Source organism: Balaenoptera musculus, chromosome 19 (genome assembly GCF_009873245.2).
Source record: "Balaenoptera musculus isolate JJ_BM4_2016_0621 chromosome 19, mBalMus1.pri.v3, whole genome shotgun sequence".
NCBI lineage: Eukaryota > Metazoa > Chordata > Mammalia > Artiodactyla > Balaenopteridae > Balaenoptera > Balaenoptera musculus.
Window position 1 is genome coordinate 11,180,504 of NC_045803.1, and position 20,162 is coordinate 11,200,665.

At 41.7% G+C, this 20,162-nt stretch overlaps 1 protein-coding gene across 2 annotated transcripts in view; it reads left to right on the forward strand.

Moving 5' to 3' along the window:
- The first annotated feature begins 4,747 nt into the window (after window positions 1-4,747).
- The window catches only part of ZNF235 (zinc finger protein 235), a 46,360-nt gene continuing 30,945 nt past the window's right edge, over window positions 4,748-20,162 (forward strand). Inside the window, exon 1 of one of the 2 annotated variants that reach the window (XM_036832354.1) lies at window positions 4,748-4,816. In XM_036832354.1, the coding sequence (XP_036688249.1) occupies window positions 4,805-4,816 (12 nt within the window). In that variant the 5' untranslated portion in view covers window positions 4,748-4,804. Of the gene's footprint in view, window positions 4,817-18,965; window positions 19,014-20,162 lie in introns of those variants that run through there. The other variant, XM_036832355.1, reaches the window with a different exon arrangement.

Consider the following 20,162-nt stretch of genomic DNA (forward strand, 5'->3'; position numbering starts at 1 on the left):
TTGGGAAGAAGGATGTGTGAAGAAATTATACAGGTGAGAGAGATCAAATAGGCCCAGCTAGTTAAATGTTCTCATCCTACCTGTGTAGACCCTACCTAACTAACCTGGGTTGGGCAGGCAACAGTGATGTCATGGGTTTTTCCTTCTCCCTCAACTATGTTTTTCTTCAAAAATAGGATATGTTACCAAGTTCCAGGTAACTTGGGATTTGCTTTATTTTTCCTGAATACGGTATTCCTATTCTCATGAAGTGGACACATCCTGATTGCAGAAGTGAAAAAAACAGGCTGAGGGAGATTAAGATGGCTGCTTTATTTCACAAAAATGAAGAATTTGAACTAATTGGGCTCTGATTACTTTTTGAGTTTTTGCTGTAAAATTTTCCAACGCTCAAAAAGAGTAGTAAAGTGGACTCTCCTGTTCCCATCAGATTCCACCACGATAAAGATTTTTGCCACATTTGCACATTTGCTTAATCTATCCCTTCTTTCCCTTAATTTTCTTTCTTTATATCTTTAGCTTTTTTTCCCCCTGAGGTACTTTAAGTCCCCTTTTCCAGCTCCATCCTCTCTGAAATCCTTCTCCCTTTCTAGCTGGGATGTGGTAGGTGCTACCTCTTTGCTGACTTTTACTCAGTGCATGTGCATGATGTGGAGGATAGTCAACAGGGCTCCACCTCACAGTCTCCAAAATCCCTGGTAGGAAGGGGACTGTAGCCCCTCATTAGTGCAGGGCAGGAATGGAAAACAAGGCTCTGCCCACAGTCTCCAGGACAGTAGGGCTGAGTGAAGAGGGGAAGTAGTGCAGCTTTTTGTGGTTACCTGAAGGAGAATGGACTTAGTCAAAAGGGTTCTGTCCTGCAAGGGATGTGCACACCAACAGACACCACGGAACTCACCGTCAGATTATTCCTCAAGTCCTGATGTCCCTAGCCAGTCTGAATCTTCTTTCCACCTTTCAGAATTTTATTAGTTTCCCTGTTTTTTGTGTAGGGGTTTTACTTGTAAATAGAGGGGGAATAGGGTAGAATATGCTTAGCCTGGGACTTCCCTGGTGGCACAGTGGTTAAGAATCCACCTGTCAATGCAGGGGACATGGATTCGAGCCCTGGTCCACGAAGATGCCACACACTGCAGAGCAACTAATCCCGTGTGCCACAACTACTGAGCCTGCGCTCTAGAACCTGCAAGCCACAACCACTGAGCTTGCGTGCCACAGCTACTGAAGCCTGCGTGCCTAGAGCCCGTGCTCCACAAGAGAAGGCACCACAATGAGAAGCCCATGCACCACAACGAAGAGTAGACCCCGCTCTCCACAACTAGAGAAAGCCTGTGGGCAGCAACGAAGACCCAACACAGCCAAAAATTAAAAATTAAAAAGAAAAAAGAATTCATGGTTAAGATTGATTTTCTTAATTTACAGACATGCTACAATTGTCTAGTAAGGATTTCATTACTGATTTCTAGCTTTATTGCACCTTATCCAGAAAATATACTTTATATTTTTAAAGTGTTTTGAAATTTGCTATTTATGCTTTATGGTCCAGCATATGGTCAAATTTTGTAAACATTCTATGTGTACCTGAGCAGATGTGTATTCTACATATAATTAGATCAAATTTCCTAATAGGGTTAATTTTTCCATATACTTACTGTTTTTTACTGTGTGTGTGTGTGTGTGTGTGTGTGTGTGTGTGTGTGTATGCGTGTGTGTATTTTATTAGGTAATCAGAGAGTATTTCTCCTTTTAGTTTTGCCAGTTTAAAAATATATTTGAGGATGTTTATTACATGTATGTAGATATATATTTGTGTTATGTTCTTGGATAATTTAATCTTTTATCACTATGATGTATCCTATAGTAGTTCCAGCATAGTTTTTTGGTGTTAAAATTTACTTTGTCCATTATTTATGTTGTAGTTTTTTTGTGTTTTTGTTTTTGTCTTTTTGTTTTGTTTTGTTTGCCATGCGGCATGCAGGATCTTAGTTTCCCCACCAGGTATCGAACTGGCGCCCCCTGCAGTGGAAGCACAGAGTCTAACCACTGGACCACCAGGGAAGTCCCTATGTTGTAGTTTTTAACGTAGTGATAATTTGTAGCCAGGGATGATAATGTCTTTCTTCCATAGAAAATGTCATTTTCTTCCGACAGTTAGCTGTGAGGCCGTCAGCAATCCAGGATTTCCTTAATACACTCTCAGGGGATAAAGATGACTCAGAGTTGGGCTGAAAGTCTACTTCCCTTTTCACTCTTACTCTCAATGTGCATTGCTTTGGAGTCCTCCACATAAAACAACAATTGAGGAAAAAGTTAAATGACAGATCCAGGAAGCTGTCAGACCGATCCACTATATGGGAATCCTACATGACAACTGATAAAATTTCTTCAGTAGGTCAAGAGGATGCAGGAGAGTCACGAGACTTATGCAACAATCATGCAATGAATGGACGTGTTTTGATATTGATTCAAACAAACCAAGTGTGAAAGACTTTTGAAAGAATTTGGAACTTCAAATAAGGATAGAATAAGTTAATATTAAGGAGGTATTATTAATTTTGTTCAGTGTGGTAATAGTATTGTCGTTATGCAAGTAAATGTCTTTATGTTTTGAGAAATATATGAAAATATTTTAGGGAGAAATGACAAGATGTCATGGATTTGTACTTTATTTCAGTAATAAAAAAGGAAGAAAAAAAGTGTTAGATGAAGCATGTGGGGCAACACATCAATAACGTTTAATCTGTAAGATGAGTTTATGCACATTTAACTTTTTTCTCCACTGGTGTTTTTTAAAGTTTTCATAATAGAATATTTCATTCTTATCCAAGAGAAAAGTAGACAGGACAACCTTTCTGGGTTTGGGGTTTTGTGGGGTTTTTTGTTTGTTTTGGTTTGGTTTTGGTGGTGGTAGTTTTTGTTGTTCTACAGTTTTTCTGGACTTGAGCCCATATCTCACAGGATAAATCATGGCCTTTCTGATTTCAACTGGCTTGTGGAATACTAAAGCATGTTATTAATTTATTGGATTTACTGTGCAAAGAGCAGGTTGGTAGTAGGTGATATAATATCTGAAGATAAACTCAAAAAAGAAATATTCTCAAGATTTTATATAGGATTTACCCCTTTCAATATTGCAGTGTTTATTCCAGTTCCCTGCCAGTGCAGCTTTCATTCACTTTTAAAGTGAGAAATTAAAACCAAGGAAATGCTGGAAGTTTTTAATGTTTCTGCATTATGACCTGATGAACATTTGCCTTTTTGTGATTTCTTGGTACTTCGGAATCAACAGCCCACCCCAGCTGACACCGTTAAGAGTTCCAGATGCATCCAGGTACACGTGGAACAAAGAAGGCAATCCAGTCAAGGTAAGACTGAGATCTTGTGTTCCTTAAATTTGTTCAGTGCAGTTCAGGCCAATTCTCTTTCAAGATCTCCGTTTTTAACCCACACGTCGCTCCCACTCTATGATGATTTTTATTTTCTTTCCATATTTCAAGCTTCACTTTTCTCTCCTATACAACATATTTCCTTGACAACCGCTTATTAGTATAGTTATATGAGAAAGGGGCGGGGGAAGTGAGAAAAAGAAAAGGGAAAACTGGGCTGAACCAGCGGCACAGAATTCATCCAAACTGAACCCAATTATTGGTAACACCAAAGGGCTGCATGGCAGGAAGCACCACCATGCAGCCACTCTGGAAACTAATGTAGAAGATCCAGATCTAGAAAAAGAAACTTCTGTCCAGGCAAGCAGGTCAGTGACGCTCAGTCCACTGAAGCTCTGGGTTCTTTTGGAGACATTTGGGCTCCAGAACAACATGTCTATAGAATATTTTCCCCTCCAGGACTCTGGGAAATTTAATCTATGTACTCAGTGTAGTAATCTACATTTCCGCCCAGGAAGCCGAGGCTGTAGTCATTGTTGCCCTAGGGAACTGTAAAAAGTGTGGTCCAGGCGCTCCCAATGACCGCAAGCACTTTTGCCCCAGGCAGGCAGGACCGTGGACAGCGCTCCCCCTCGGCATTCTGGGAAACACGGCTCAGGCGCTCCGAGTACTCGCAGGCACTTCCGCCCCAGTGGGCGGGGCTGTGGATGTTGTCCTCCTCGGGCATTCTGGGAAGTGTAGTCCAGGAACTCCGTGTAGTCCCAGGCACTTCCGTTCCCAAAGGGCCGTGATGGGGAATTCTGGGAAATGTTGATCTAGGGCTCCTGGTAGTTGCAGGCACTTCCGGCCCAGGTGGGCGAGGTTATGACCATCTCTTCTCTCGTAATGATTGTCAGTTTCGCGTCCCGCAACCTTCTGGAACTTCCTCGAGTTGCTCTCGAGCAACAGCAACCCGGTTGTGAGTTTAAGGGGGAAAGCGGATATTTGAGGTGTAAGGACGACAGTTTTAGTTCACTTAGGCGAAGTCGTCTCGAGTTTGGGGAGATTCTCCTGTCCCGGAGTTGGGCGCGGGCCCGGGTTGCAGTCTTTCCCGCGCTCAGCTCCCCCAATTCGCCTCCCACACCTGTCAGCCACTTTCTGGCAGTATAACATTGGTCAAGTTATTTAATCTCTCTGTGCCTCTGTGTGCTCATCTGTTAAATGGGTTGATAGCAGTACCTTCCTAATAGCTTTGGAATGTCCTCTGTGGTTCATTTGGGCAATGGTGATATTTCACAGCCTCCTTTCCTTCCCCAGCCCTGACTTCACAAGAAGGACTTGCACCGAAGTGCAGGGAGTAAGTAACCCCTTGGCTCCTGGCCCAGGGCCCCACGTGAGTAGGACTTGGCGTTCTTCTTCTGTAAAAGATATTCACATAAATGGGAGAAAAGGTAGGTTGTGTATTTATTTGGTTGTGAGCGATGCCAGTAATTAAGCCTTAGTTGTTAAGTTCCAGTCTAGGGGCTTTATACAAATTACATTTAGAGTGGCCCTATGAAAAGTGTATTTACTGTTCAGGAATAGTAATACTTTAAAAAAATTACTTAAAAAGTTTTTATTAATCTATTTTTTAAAATAAACGTATAGCAGAACTAGCTTTTATGAGAAAACTGTATTTTCATATACATATTTAATGAGAAGAGTAGCGATGTTTTACATTTTTGCAAATCTCTTTGATTCTTGACTTTTTATAAGAAAAATAGCTGGATTTTCATAGCCTCTTCTGTGCTGTCTGTTGTGAGATATTGTTTTGGTTGAAGTAATGAAGAAAATCCAGCCTCCCACAGTTATAGTTAGGAAAGAAAGGATTATTTTAATAGACTTTACAGATAATATTCTCCTTTGATAGTGCACCCAAGATCCACAAGTGGTAGTTTCTTAAGGTTATTGCAATGTGGAATCTGAAACCATATCAGAGTACTTTTTTTAAAAATTAATTAATTAATTTATTTATTTATTTATTTTTGGCTGTGTTGGGTCTTCGTTTCTGTGCGAGGGCTTTCTCTAGTTGCGGCGAGCGGGGGCCACTCTTAATCGCGCTGCGCGGGCCTCTCACTGTCGCGGCCTCTCTTGTTGCGGAGCACAGGCTCCAGACGCGTAGGCTAAATAGTTGTGGCTCACAGGCCTAGTTGCTCCACGGCATGTGGGATCCTCCCAGACCAGGGCTCGAACCCGTGTCCCCTGCATTGGCAGGCAGACTCTCAACCACTGCGCCTCCAGGGAAGCCCCCAGAGTACTTTGTGTACTACATTACATTACAGCCCTTTGGTCCGTTTTGTATTTTGTGTACTTTGAGTCTTTTATCCATTAATGGTTTTATGAAATTATGCATCGCTCATTTGGAAAATATTAATGGCCGAGTTTTACAGATATTTCAAATATTGACACATTTGATTTTACAAGATTTTAAAAAATCATATTTGTCAATACCATTAGCGGTCTCATCAGAAAAGTCCTGTCTCTAAAGACCTTAAGTCTGTCAAGCTCTCAGTGATACAAGTTTTCCAAAATTCTGATACTTTGCTGCCAGTAATTTTCTTTGAGGTGACAGACTTGTTTTGCTCATTTCCAAAAGTTCTGCCAGATACCTAGATCTGAGCAACCATAGTTTGTCAGTTGTTCTTTCAAGAAAAGGGATGTTCTCCAGAAAGAAATGCCTAGTATTCCTGGTAACTCCAAGAATGGCCACAGCTGCCTTTTCTTGGGACAACCATTGTTGTCAGTAAGCATATGCAGTAAGCATAAGCATATGCAGTAAGTAAGCATAAATTTTACTGCAGACTATCACAAGGACGTATACCCCAGGACTAAGATGCAGTAAAATTAATAACTTTTTTTTTAATTAATAACTTTTACTGTTTCATCAAGAACTTTCTTAAGTAAAACTATCACTGTTTTTACTATGAGTGAAAAGCAATAAAGAATACAGTGACTGCTCACATTTTTGGTGTCACTGCTTTGATTTATGCCAAGGTGCTAGCGATTTTCAACAACATTCTTTTGCACCATCATTGTGATTACAGACAGCGAAAAAGACAACCAGTGCCTTTGTATTATTAGGAAAATAGTTTTGACCCTACGGACTCTCTGAAGGGGTCTCTGGGACCCCCAGGAGTCCACAGGCTATCCCTTGAGAACTGCTGCTTTATTTCTTGGAGCATCTGCCAACTTTTTCAGAATATTCAAAAGCTGACATATAATTATTGATAATATTTTCATGGTCTAAGACACATGTCTTTAGAAACAAACCAGCACTAATGTGCGGCTCCTATATGTATCATATGGTAACTTTAATTATAATGATGATAATTATTAGCATCTGTTGGGCACTTATTAACAGGCAGAGGCTCTAATGCTTTGCACTTATCAATTTGCGTATTCCTCATAAGACCCTATTGTTTTACAGATGAGGGAACAGAGGCACAGAGAGGTTCCTTGAACAATGGCTTATGCTGAGGGTCACACAGCCAGGAAATGGCAGAGCCAGAGTTAAGTCCCAGCAGCCTGGTTCCATTGCCTGGGCTCTTGGCCAGCACATTCTGCTTTCATTAGGATGTCAAGTAGGCTTAGAAGTTTTTGAGGATGAGGTCAAAACCAGGAGAAAACATATTGAAGCAGAGGATGTTTAAACTGAGAATAATTAAAGTCTAAAAGCTAGATGAGCAGGAAGGGGCCATGGTAGAAGAGGAACAGCCCAAGGAGAGGCCTGGAGGCTTTTGTGGGAAAGCAAGTGGAATACTAAGGCCAGAAATTTCGTGTGGTGAGAGGGAGAGAAAAGGTCTGACCTGGAAAGTTTCTGTGAATTGTGTGTTTATTTTAAAGGCACAGGGGAGCCATGGAGGTATGTCATGCAAGAACATAACCACATTTCCATTTTAGGCAGAACCCTGACAGTGAGAAGGAGAGCTAATTGATTAGGGATAATATTCTGAGCGCTTAAGGCTCAGACTCCGGATCCAGACCGGCTAGTTTTGAGCTCTAACACTTACTCAGTGACCTTGGGCAAGTTATTTAATCTCTCTGTGCCTCAGGGTCAAAGATGTAAAATACAATATCATTACATATTTCATGAGGTTATTGTATGGGTTAAAAGAGACTATATATCATCGGTTGGATTATATATAAGTGCTAGAGTGTGGCAAAAACTAAATATATGTAAGACATTTTATTTTGTAATATCAAGCATGACAAAAGCAAGAAGTTTTCAGAAGGAATATGTAGAGCACATAGAGATATTTCAAGGTATCCTCTTCTCTCTCACCCCCTTCACTTTGAAACTTCGATGCTATCTTACCTTTGAACAAACATCAATATTCTATACGAAGGCTTCTTTTATTTTTTTAATTGAAGTATAGTTGATTTGCAATGTTGCGTTAGTTTCTGCTGTACAGCAAAGTGATTCAGTTATACATACATACATATGTACATTCTTTTTCATATTCTTTTCTATTATGGTTTATCACAGGATATTGAACATAGTTCCCTGTGCTATACAGTAGGACCTTGTTGTTTATCCATTCTATATATAATAGTTTGCAAGTGCTAATCCCAAACTCCCAATCCATCCCTCCCCATTGGCAACCACAAGTCTGTTCTCTCTGTGAGTCTGTCTCTGTAGATCATGTGTGTCATATTTTAGATTTCACATATAAGTGATATATGGTATTTGTCTTCTCTGTCTGACTTACTTCACTTAGTATGTTAATCTCTAAGTCCATCTGTGTTGCTGCAAATGGCATTATTTCATTCTTTTTTATGGCTGAGTAATATTCCACTGTATATATATGTACCACATCTTCTTTATCCGTTCATCTGTTGATGGACATTTAGGTTGTTTCCATGTCTTGCCTATTGAAGACTACTTTTTAAATATCTGCTTGGGAATTCCTTGGTGGTCCAGTGGTTAGGACTCTGCGCTTTCACTGCCGAGGGCCCGGGTTTAATCCCTGGTTGGGGAACTAAGATCCCGCAAGCTGCACAGCACGGCCAAAAAAAAAAAAAAAATCTACTTAACATGATTCCTTTATCCTTTGAATTCAGAATGTTTCGGCACAGGGAGGGGCTTATAAGAATTGCCTCTATTTTTTTTTTTTTTAAAGTTGATCTGGTAGATCTAAAATCAGGTCTGCCTTTCCACTCTGGGTATTTGCCTCCAGTGGCACTAAGAAACCATGATGCTTCTCTTTCTTCTTAGAGATTGCTCCACTGGTATCTATAATGGAGAGAAGAGGGAAGGTGGAAGTCAGGAGGCCTGGATGCTGGGCTCAGCTCCCTTCCTGGCTCACTGGGAGCCCTTGGGAAGTTAGTTCCCTTACTCCTAGTGAGGCAGGTTGTGTAAGGGCTGGGAGCAAGGACTCAGGCCACAAATCATCTGGGTTCATCACCTAGTGCAGTGGTTCTCAGCCCTGACTGCATCCTGAAATCACCTGGGGAGCTTTCCAAAATTACGGATGCCTTGACAGATTCTAATTTAGTTTTAGCAGGGCCTAAGCATTTTTTAAAGCTCTCCTGCAATGTTAACATGCTGCCAGGGTCAAGAGCTACTATCTGGGAAGTTAAGGCTTGGAGTGAAAATCCTGGTTTTTCTGTTGGCTACTGGATTATCAGGAAGAAGCTACTTAACTCTGTGTCTTAATTTCCTTATTGTCCCTATCTCTGTCTTAACTGTTGTGAAGATTAAATCAGATATTACATGTAAAGCGCTTAAATTAGTGCCTTAATATGCATAAGTCCTCAATAGATGTCAGCTGCTGTAATTATTAATGGCAGAATTTTGTTAATGCCTACATTTCATTATGGGATGGAGACCACCAGGAGTCAATTGGGTATGGGGAGGATTTCTTATTTTACATTGAATGGTGAATATGGCCATCCAATGTAAAGTAACCAATTTTATATTGATGGGCTGACATTTGAGTGGGGAACTTGAAGGAAGGGAAGGGTCATCCATATGAGGGTTCCAGACACATTGTAAATCCATTTCTAGGGTTGGCTTTCAGAGTTTGCATTGTGCCCTGTTCTCTTCATTCTCCCAGGCTCTGTCTCTGTTGTAAAAGATTAGCTTCCAGGTTTTTACTCTTTTTTTCCCGGAATTTATGGAGCTCTGAATTACTGCTAGGTTTTAAAACCACATATGTTACCACATCAGCTTTCTTTCCCCTTAATTCTCATGGACGAAATATCCCAGCAAGAGCTGAAGGACCACTCTCTGCTTTCACACTGCATTCCAGGCAGTGGGTGATAAAGATACTTTTCTCCCAAGCTTGCGAGTTATTCCAACCATTCCAAGGCCTCACAGCCCCTTAGACATTAGCATAACTTTCCAGTGTGATGTTCTAAGGCAAAAATGACTTTAAACTCTGTCTGAAAAATCCCCTGCTAATCCCATCTGTGAACATTTTGTTAACTATTTCGAGTAGGGCCCTGATGTCCAGGTGTGCAGGTTGGGCGGCGTGGCCCTGATTCTGAAACATTCAGCTCTGCAGAGTTATGTAGAGCCTGTTCATCAAGCCCCTGCCACGACAACAGAAGAGACAACTTTTTTTTTTTTGAAGTATAGTTGATTTACAATGTTGCGTTAATTACTGCTGTGCAGTAGTACATATATATACATTCTTTTTTAAAATATTCTTTTCCATTATGGTTTTTCATAGGATATTGAATATAGTTCTCTGTGCTATACAGTAGGATCTCATTTATCCATTCTATATATAAAAGCTTACATCTGCTAACCCCAGCCTCTCACTCCATCCCTCCCTCAACCCCCTCCCCCTTGGCAACCACCAGTCTGTTCCAGAAGAGACAACTTATTTTTTTAAAGATTTAATTTTATTTATTTTTGGCTGCATTGGGTCTTCGTTGCTGCACACGGGCTTTCTCTAGTCGTGGCGAGTGGGGGCTACTCTTCGTTGCGGTGCATGGGCTTCTCCTTGCAGTGGCTTCTCTTGTTGTGGAGCACGGGCTCTAGGCGTGTGGGCTTCAGTAGTTGTGGCACAAGGGCTCATTAGTTGTGGCTCGTGGGCTCTAGAGTGCAGGCTCAGTAGTTGTGGCGCACGGGCTTAGTTGCTCCGCGGCATGTGGGATCTTCCTGGACCAGGGCTCGAACCCGTGTCCCCTGCATTGGCAGGTGGATTCTTATCCACTGCGCCACTGGGAAAGTCCCCAGGAGAGACAACTTTTAATTGACTGTTCTTACAGGGAGGGAAGTGAAGTTCTCAAAACAATTCCTCTGAAGTCATGTAACAGTGAATTGAAAAACTGAAAAAAAAAATCTCAAACGTTTAGATGTCTGTCTAAATTTAGAAACTTTGTGGAAAACATATCTGACCGAAGCACAGGATAATCAGAGTGGATGTCAGCAAGTTCCCATGAAAAAAGAACCACGAAGCATGATTGGTGTGTTGGCAGCTTGGTTGTATCTTAGACCACTATGACATTCAGAGAGTTTGCAAAAGAGAGAAATCTCATAACTCCAGTAATTATGGAAAAGCCAGAATGAAGCTATTAACCAGTGATCAGCGTAGAATAATGCATACAGCAAAGAAAAGCTGCCAGTGTGCTGCGTGTGCAAAAGCCTTCAGTAATGTCTCTGACTTTGATCTTCATCAGCGAGTCTATTTCAGAAAGACGCTTGACACATGTAACGAATGCGGGAGAGGCTTCTGTTACAGCTCAGCTCATTGTATTCGTTGGAGGCTTCACATGGGAGGAAAATGCTTTAGGTGTGGTAAGGGCTTCTTTCAGAGCTCACAAATATGGGAAAGGCTTCAGCTGTAGATCAGCGCTTAGTGTTCATTGCAAAATCCAGACAGGAGAGAAACGCTATTAACTGTCAGGAGTGCGGTAGGGCCTTTATTCACACCTTGCATCCTCAGGGCCATTAGAGAATCCACACTGAGGAGAAACCCATCAACCCTGATGTATGTGGGAGGAGCTTCCATCGTACACCCACACAGAATGCTTACTGGAAAGTTCATGTGGGAGAGAAACTGTCCAAATGTGAGGAAAGCAGGAAGGGCTTCATCTGTAGCTCAAATCTTTACATTCATCAGGGGATTCCCCACGGGATAGAAACCCTGTAAATGTGAGGAATCTGGTAAGGGCTCAGCCAGCTCTAACACTCCTAGGCCTATCATAAAATCCACACTGGAGAGCAACCGTGTGTATGCTAAGTACGTGATGAGGGCTTCAGTCTTCAAGTCTTCAGGCCCGTCAAGGAGTCCACACTGGAGAGAAACAAGATAAATATGAGCATGTGGGAAGAACTTCAGGAGAAACTCCCATTCTGAAATTCATCTGGTAGTCCATACAGGAGACAATCCCTATTTTTTAAAAAAGAGCTGCTTCTATCAATTCATATTTTAAAGTTCATCAGAAGGCACCCAATTGAAGGAAACCATATAAGCGTGAGGAGTATGGGCAGGGCTTGAAGTTGGAGTTTGCGATGTCAGGTTCAGTTTTCTACTGGTGAGAAACCATACAAATGTGAGGAGTGTGGAAAAGACTTCAGTCATAGCAAAGATCTTAAAATTCATTGTAGGATCCACACAGGACAGAAGCCCTGTAATTGCAAGGACTGGAAAGGGCTTCGGTCAGGCCATTCTGGTCCATCAGAGAGACAGCAGTGAAGAGAAAACATTCAGATGTGAGAAGTAAAGGGTAAAGACTATGTCAGAATCTATAGCCTCAAGCCTGCCAGAGAGCCCATACTCGGGGTTGGGGGCGTGGGGAGAAAACCATAAAATTGTGAGGCGTGTGGGAAAGTCTTCTCTGGATTAATTGGAGGATCCACGTGGAAGAGAAACACTATAAATAGGGGATGTGTACTAGGTGCTTCGGTTACGCCTCAAGACTTCAACTTCATCATAGTCTCCACTCTGGAGAGAAACCATACAAATATGAAAGTGTATACAGTATGGTTTTCAGATGGTTCTTGTGACTTCAGAATCATCAAACTGTTCACACAGGAGAGAAACCTTACCATTATGAGCTATGCGGTCAGCGCTTCAGTTGGAGATCACATTTTGTAAATCATCACATTTATCCAAGATGAATTTTGAAGAAGTGATGAGAGTGGGAGGAACTTTATCCGAGGATCCACGTAGGGAAACAGTTCTATGAAATGGTGTCTGTCAAAGACTTCAGTGAGGTCTAAATTCATCTAATCCTCTGGTCAAATAGAAGAGAAAATATTTTCATTAAAGTCTGTGTTTCAGGGGCTTCCCTGGCGGTCCAGTGGTTAAGACTCTGCGCTTCCACTGCAGGGGACACGGGTTCAGTCCCTGGACGGGGAACTAAGATCCCGCATGCTGCGTGGCCAAAAAAAAAATAAAGTCTGTGTTTCAGGAGTAGCTCGACACATCCCAGTGGTTAAGAGCCCACACAGCAGAGAACCCTCGTAAGTGGTACACTAAGGGCATCAGTCAGAACGGTGGCATTTATCACACATTACTCAGGAGGGAGGCCTTAGAAAGGATGACTATGATCAGGTCCTTAAAAGTGTGATCATAGACATGCCAAGATTGATTTCCACTAGGGTGTAAGCTCCATGAGGGCAGAGCTTTTGTTCACTGCTGAAGCCACACAGCCTTACTAAGCATTGCTTAGTGCTTTGTAGGTGTGCTCAGAACTTGTTTGTTTTATGATTAAAGGGAGAAAATGTATATAAAAGGGAGAAAATTATATTAAGTTCATCTGAAATTTTTCATATAAAATATATTCAGAAGAATCCAATGGTCTTAATAAAACTAATTCAAGTAGATAGTCAAAATGCAGAAGACCAATAGTACTACAATTCATCATCAAATTTGGTCTTATACTGGTGTGTGATTGGCTCCTGTTCTTTCCCCAGCCTTTGTTCTTATAGTGAGTCGGAAGATTTCGGGGCTGATCAAGGAAAAAGAAATGACCAGGAAGTGGCAGTGGTACCCAATCAGGTTCATTGGGTTGGTGCTTTGATAAGATCGCATGTGTGAAGGGAAGTCTCAGAGCATGAGACCTTCCAGAGACTACGGTGGGTGGCCACCACCACCACTGAGAAGAGAAAGAGGGCAAGGGAACTTCGGGGGAGGTGGGGATTGGAGCGGGGGGCGGGGGCTTACAGGTCTAAGTGATGTCGCTTGGCAGTACAAGGTGGAGCCTTGGGGTCAGAGAACTCCGAAAGGCAGCAGCTGCTTAGGGTCTGTTACAGCTCCAGGGTTTGTCTTAATCTCTGGCTAGCAGATGTTGGATGCAATTTGCCAGAGTGTACAAAATAAGCAGGCTCCAAATGACTTAAAATGTGCTCATTTGGGCTGTATTAAAATAATTGATTACATGAGGATTTCAGTTTGGCACCAGCAGGCTTTTGAGCTCATGGTCCCAGGCGGCTATAAAGAAGTAAATAACATAGAACAACAAGGTCCTACTGTATAACACAGGGAACTGTATTCAATATCCTCTGATAAACCATAATGGAAAAGAATATGAAAAAGAAGATATATATATATATATATAACTGAGTCACTTTGCTGTACAGCAGAAATTAACACAACATTGTAAATCAACTATACTTCAATTAAAAAAAAAGTAAGGGGCTTCCCTGGTGGCGCAGTGGTTGAGAATCTGCCTGCCAATGCAGGGGACACGGGTTCGAGCCCTGGTCTGGGAAAATCCCACATGCGGCGGAGCAGCTGGGCCTGTGAGCCACAATTGCTGAGCCTGCGTGTCTGGAGCCTGTGCTCCGCAACGGGAGTGGCCGCGATAGTGAGAGGCCCGCGCACCGCGATGAAGAGTGGCCCCCGCTTGCCACAGCTTGGGAAGGCCCTCGCACAGAAACGAAGACCCAGCACAGCCATAAAAATAAATAAATTAATTAATAAAAAAAAAAAAAGAATAAACTCAAAATTAAAAAAAAAGTAAACAACATAGGGCCAGTAAACAGGGGCTATCGTTGGCTAATTTACAAAACAGTTCTCAAATTGGGTTCTTAGTATTTGGGACTCTGTTTCATATTCCATCTCTTGTAAACAATCTGAATTCAGCTATCCTTTATGATTTTTGTGATGGTATAGCCTGGCTAAAAAATTACTTTCGTTAATCTTTCACTAACTGAATACTCCGTAACACTTAAATCTTTTGACCCCACTAGAGTGTTAAAGTAGAATTTTTCTGTAACACTTAGAAAGTGTCAAAAGTAGTTGCTAATGACAAAAGTTGTCACAGTAAACTTTAAACTGATTAGTTTTTTTATTCTTCATCTTTTCATTAAGGCTTTGATGTGATTATATTCAGAGTGCTATATATATAGCATTTCTCCCATCAACATTTGTTAGGTAGGGCTGTGTTGGATTTGAAGAATATTAATTTTGTCAAGTTCCCTATCCAAAGTTCCCCCTCCTAATCCTCAAGAAAAAAAAAATGTTTTCTTAATTGTTGCATGTGGTCATTTTATTTTCAGATGTTTTCATTATTGGTGTAGGCTTGACATTCTTACACAGTTTTCTCTATGGGTAGCTGTAAAAAAATGTATAAATTTCAGAGAGGAGTTAGTATATTTTGAAATGTTTAATGTGTATCTCTCTTCGATCTGCAAATCTTAGAACAGGAATTTAAATTTAAATTAGGAAATTTAAAGCATAGAAAAGATAAGTACCATGAATGATGTCACTAAGTTTTCAACAAATGGATATAACGAGTGTTCCTCAATAAGAATTTGAGTAAGATTTGATATGCTTTGATATGCTTTTAATAACATGGAGCTGTTAAAATGATGGCACAAACATGACGGGACATAATCGGCTTTACGGAAAATAGGTTCTGTCTACAGATTAATATCAAAAACATATGAACATATGTACGTGTGTATATGTGCATCAGATAGCATGTGAAGGACACCTTGTATAAACAACGACTTGTTCTGATAAGGAGGATTTTATGGAATGTTTCTTCTACTTTTTAGATTTTGCAGTGAATGTCAGTTTACTCAAGCAATAAATCTATGTAAAATGGGATCTCTGAAATGATCAAGTAAACTCACCCACACTCTTTCAAGTGAGGTTATCCCCCCTTAGAGCTACAGAGCTGTGTTCTTATAGCTGCCTCTCCTCCTGGGGAGAATCTCACCACTGCCTAGAATCGGGGGCTGGGACAGTGACCCGCTTCTCATGGAGTGCGACCTCTGCTGGATGAGCAGGATACTGCACTGGTCTTATTTGCCAGCCTCTCCTGGTTGATAAAACGATGTTCTGGAGTTGCTGCTTCCTGATGATATGGAAATAACTGGAACCAGCACAGAACCAGAGGGCACCTTGGTTCCACCGAGGTCATGAGGCTGCTCATTCTCTTTAGGCTTATAGCTCTTAGGAGCGACAGCATTTGCTGCTTAGCAATTCTGTTTCATTTTGAGTATTTTCCTCCTGTGGGGCAATACTGTCTGAATTCATGCTCATCCTTCCTTTTGCCCTGACAAGTAAGGGATGTCTAGCTTCAGTACAGAACTGTTGGCTTGCTATTCTAAGTAGAAAGTGCTTCTACTTACTTCTGTGTTCCTGTTTTGTAGAGGAAAAGTTCAATATCAATGGATTCTTTTGCTTTTATGAGTAGCTTGTTCTTTCTGCTTGGAGGGTTCTAAGATTTTCACTTTAATCTTAGAATTCCAGAATTCTGCCAAGATGGGAATTTTTCCTTTTCTCGTCAATCCAGGCATGACCTTTGGTAGCCTTATCAGTCTGCAGCGTTGTTTCTTCAGATCAAGAAAATGTTCGTTCATTATCTAGTTCATTATTTTCTTGCCTCTGTTGTTTCCTTCTCCAATTTTCAGAATTCCTTTTACTCACATGATAGATTTCCAGGATATACGTTTCACATCTCCTCTCTTCCCGTCACTGATTTCCAACTGATGGTATTTCTGTGCTGTATTTTGAGAAATTTCTTTCACTTAGTCTTTGAGATTACTATCTTTGCCCTCATCATTGGTAATCCTCCCCTTAAATTCATCTACTGAGACTTTTAATTGGTAAATTGGAGATGGGACTTAGATGAGTGTGTGGGCCCTTGCTCATGCACTTATGCACACATACATGCTGAACTTGAGTTTCCTGAAATAATCCTATTATCATTTTTTTAAAATTCAAGTTTCATCCCTCTCCTCTTGCAGCTCAGTTTCTGCAGGTGTGTGTTTTTTGTTCCAGTTAGTCTTCTGGCTTGGTTATTGGGACATCCTAGGTGACAGTGGACATCTAGGTACTGGAAAATAGAATTATATCAATCCCCATTAGTGCGGTGACCCTATCTCCCAGTTGTCTTTATAATAGTGCCAAATTATATCTGTTGCCTTAGTGTAATTAGAAACTGTACCCGTTTTCACTTTCAAAAATGTCCCAATTTAGGGAATTCCCTGGCCGTCCAGTGGTTAGGACTCGGCACTTTCACTGCCGGTCACTAAGATCGTGCAAGCCGCGTGGCCAAAAAAATAAAATAAGACCACTGTTTTTCACATATTTGCTGTTATTTTTTTTTTCCTATTCAAAGGTGTTTTGCCCAGGATTTGTATTGGCTTCATTTGGTCTTTGTTCAGATGTTTCCAGTTCTACCTATGAAGTGGTCTCTTTGTCGAAAGAGATGAACTTAAATTTAATCAGTAAGCTGGGATGAAGTGAGAGAGTGGCATGGACATATATACACTACGAAATGTAAAATAGATAGCTAGTGGGAAGCAGCCGCATAGCACAGGGAGATCAGCTCGGTGCTTTGTGTCCACCTAGAGAGGTGGGATAGGGAAAGTGGGAGGGAGACGCAAGAGGGAGGAGATATGGGGATATATGTATATGTATAGCTGATTCACTTTGTTATACAGCAGAAATGAACACACCATTGTAAAGCAATTATACTCCAGTAAAGATGTTAAAAAAAAATTAGGACATTTCTTATCAGGCCATTTAATAAATATTTTTCAAAATGTGAACTGCAAAAAAAAAGTCTAATCAGGCCTTTAGATTTAAATTTTACTTGATAGGAAACACATAGGCTAGAAGAAGAAATTATTTAATGACACAAAAAATGAACAATGGAGTGAAACTGAGCAGGACCCTCTGGGGTCCTCCTGGGCACAAATGCCTTTCTGTCATCCCCATCCCCTCCTACTTTTGTCAATTTTTGAAAACTTTCATAATAAAAAGCTACAAAATATATTCCCTGCCTAGGAGAAAAACCATGGTTTCCTGGTTCACTTGGCTTATTCACTCACCAGACACTATTTATATCAGGAGCAGAATAGAAATATGTACTGAAATGTCTGAAGCCAAATGAATTAGAAAACAATTCAGGATTTTATATATGCACACATCACAATATTTTTTTAAATTCCCTGCAATGGAGCTGCTTTTGTTTGCCATAACAACCACTATGTTTTTTTAAAATGAAGTTCAAGATACTTTGCTTTTACAGCCTAATCGATGTGGGTATAGACTTTTTGCAAATTCTTAGCATATTGGAATGAACCGCTCATTCCACAGAACGCTCTCAAGAGCCCTTAGGTGCCTTGCTGAATAAAGGAAGCAAAGGAGTCAAAACACTTTATTCCAACCTCTCCCCTCCCCCCAAGGCAGCTTGGAAACTGAAGACTAAGACTTCCTACCTACCTACCTTCCCTCCCACAACTTACTGTGTACATTAACATAACTGGTCAGTTTTACTAGCATGCCTTTACTATTCCAGAAGATTCCTGCCCAAACAAATTGCTTGATTGTTCATTAAAGGAACTTCCACAAGCACCCATCAACTCTTCCATCAGCACCCATCAACTCTTCCATCTCTTTAAAGAACATCAGCAGTTTGCACCTGTAGGCTCCTCGCCTACAAAAATCCTTGCTCTTCCCACCAATCCTGGGCTGCAGCATCATGACCGCCATGCAGTCCCATTCGTCTTTTGCACTGAAAGACCCCGCCTTAAACCAAACTTCCAATTCTCAGTGACTTCCAGCCTTGTCTTCCTGGCCCCGCGGACAGTGTCAAGGTGCGGAAGCTCTGTGGAGATGGTGTCACCACGTAGCAATAAACTACGTTTTTGTCTCATTACAAGGTTTATTGCTGATATTTGGGGAGTCAGCATTGAAAACAAGTTTGAAATCCAGTGTTCCTTAAGTTCTGTGTTAGGCAGTTCAGCCTAGGTCACTTTCACGTTTCCCACTTTTTAGTCTACCCTTTGCCTCCGCTAAAAATGTTAGGTTTTAACTTACTTTCGTAATACAAGCCTCTCTTTTCTCTCTTATACGGCCGCATTTTTTAAAAATTCGCAATTATTGGTACCCGAAAAACTATCTGCTTACGTTATTTTCTCATGAGCTTTAAGAAATGAGTAAAACAAAAGGAATCTGACAGTTCCACCAACAGTGACTAAATCCGAGCCCACTCCACAGTCAAAACCCGAGACAGCTGGTGGGAAGAGCGGTTCTGCGAACTTCATTCTGGGAAATGTAGTCCAGGAGGTTCGTGAAATCCGAGACGCTTCCCCCCTGGGGATTCTGGGAAGTGTAGTCCGGGAACTGTGTGTAGCCCGAGGCACTTCCGCTCCGGGAAGGCGAGGTCGGGGCCGAGATTACTCCCAGGGCGGTGAGTTAACCCAGCGTCCCTGTGATCCCTTCGAGCCTTCTCGGCCTCTGCGTGGGGCCACCCGGTCCTCGCTCCTGGGGCAGGGAAGCCGCGGCGAGCGGCGGTGGGCGGGAGGGGGCAGCGGCGGCGGTGTGCATCCCCTCGGCGAACCTCCCGCGTCGGGGGCGGGCTCGCGCGCTCTCTGCTCCCCCAGCCCTCCTACCGCAACTATGGGCCAGCTCTGTCTGTTTCTTGCGGTAAATTATTGAGCAGGTTGCTTAATCTCTCTCTGCCTCAGTTTCCTGCAGTTAGTTCCTTCCCAATGATGTTCTTTTGAGGATTAAGTGAGATTATATTTTAAAAGCTTAAAAACAGTGCCTAGTGCATGGTAAAATGTTGGATGTTACTATAAATTCAATGATAATACTCAGGCGCCCTGTTGTTGGGAAGCTCCTGCGAGCCCGGGATGGGGTCGGAGCTCCAGCTGCAGACCCATTGTCCCTTCCCTGATCACTGACGTGGGTTTGTTCTTGGATTCCTGGATTCTTTCTGGACGCTTGTTTAGGAAGGAGAGTTATCTTCAGCTGGATCCTGGGAAAAGTCCTCTGTGGTTTATCCCAGACAGAGAAATGATCGTGGTCACGGCTTTGCACAGTGCCTGCGTTGTAGCAGGCTTAAGTTAAAAATGTTCAGTATTGTATAACAACCCCGTATTGTTAATTGAAATGCAACACGATTTCTTAGTCTTAGGTTTTTATTAATCATTGTTTACCTGCATGCATATGCGAGAAGAAACTTTGTTCTTTCAGCTTAGTAACACGTGCAAGTAGTTACACCTATTAAGGGAAAAAAAATCCATGGTAATTTAACGTTCATTAACAACAGCACAAATCATCTGTGAGCCCACCAGTTAGAATTAGGCTTTTTTTGGAGAGTAAGGGTAAGTAAAGGGACAGTCATCATCTCTGAATTCTGTGTTTCCTAAGATTCATCTTCTGTAAAGCAGATTCGCAAAGGCAGTTTTATGAATCTTAAGAGCACCTGCTTGTCTGAAGCTGCAGGAGGGAATTCTGGCATTTTTATACCCATTTACAGGTAGACTGGATTGAGGCACAGAGAGATTAATAACTTGCTCAAGGTTTATGCGACTAGTAAGTAGAACGTGATAAG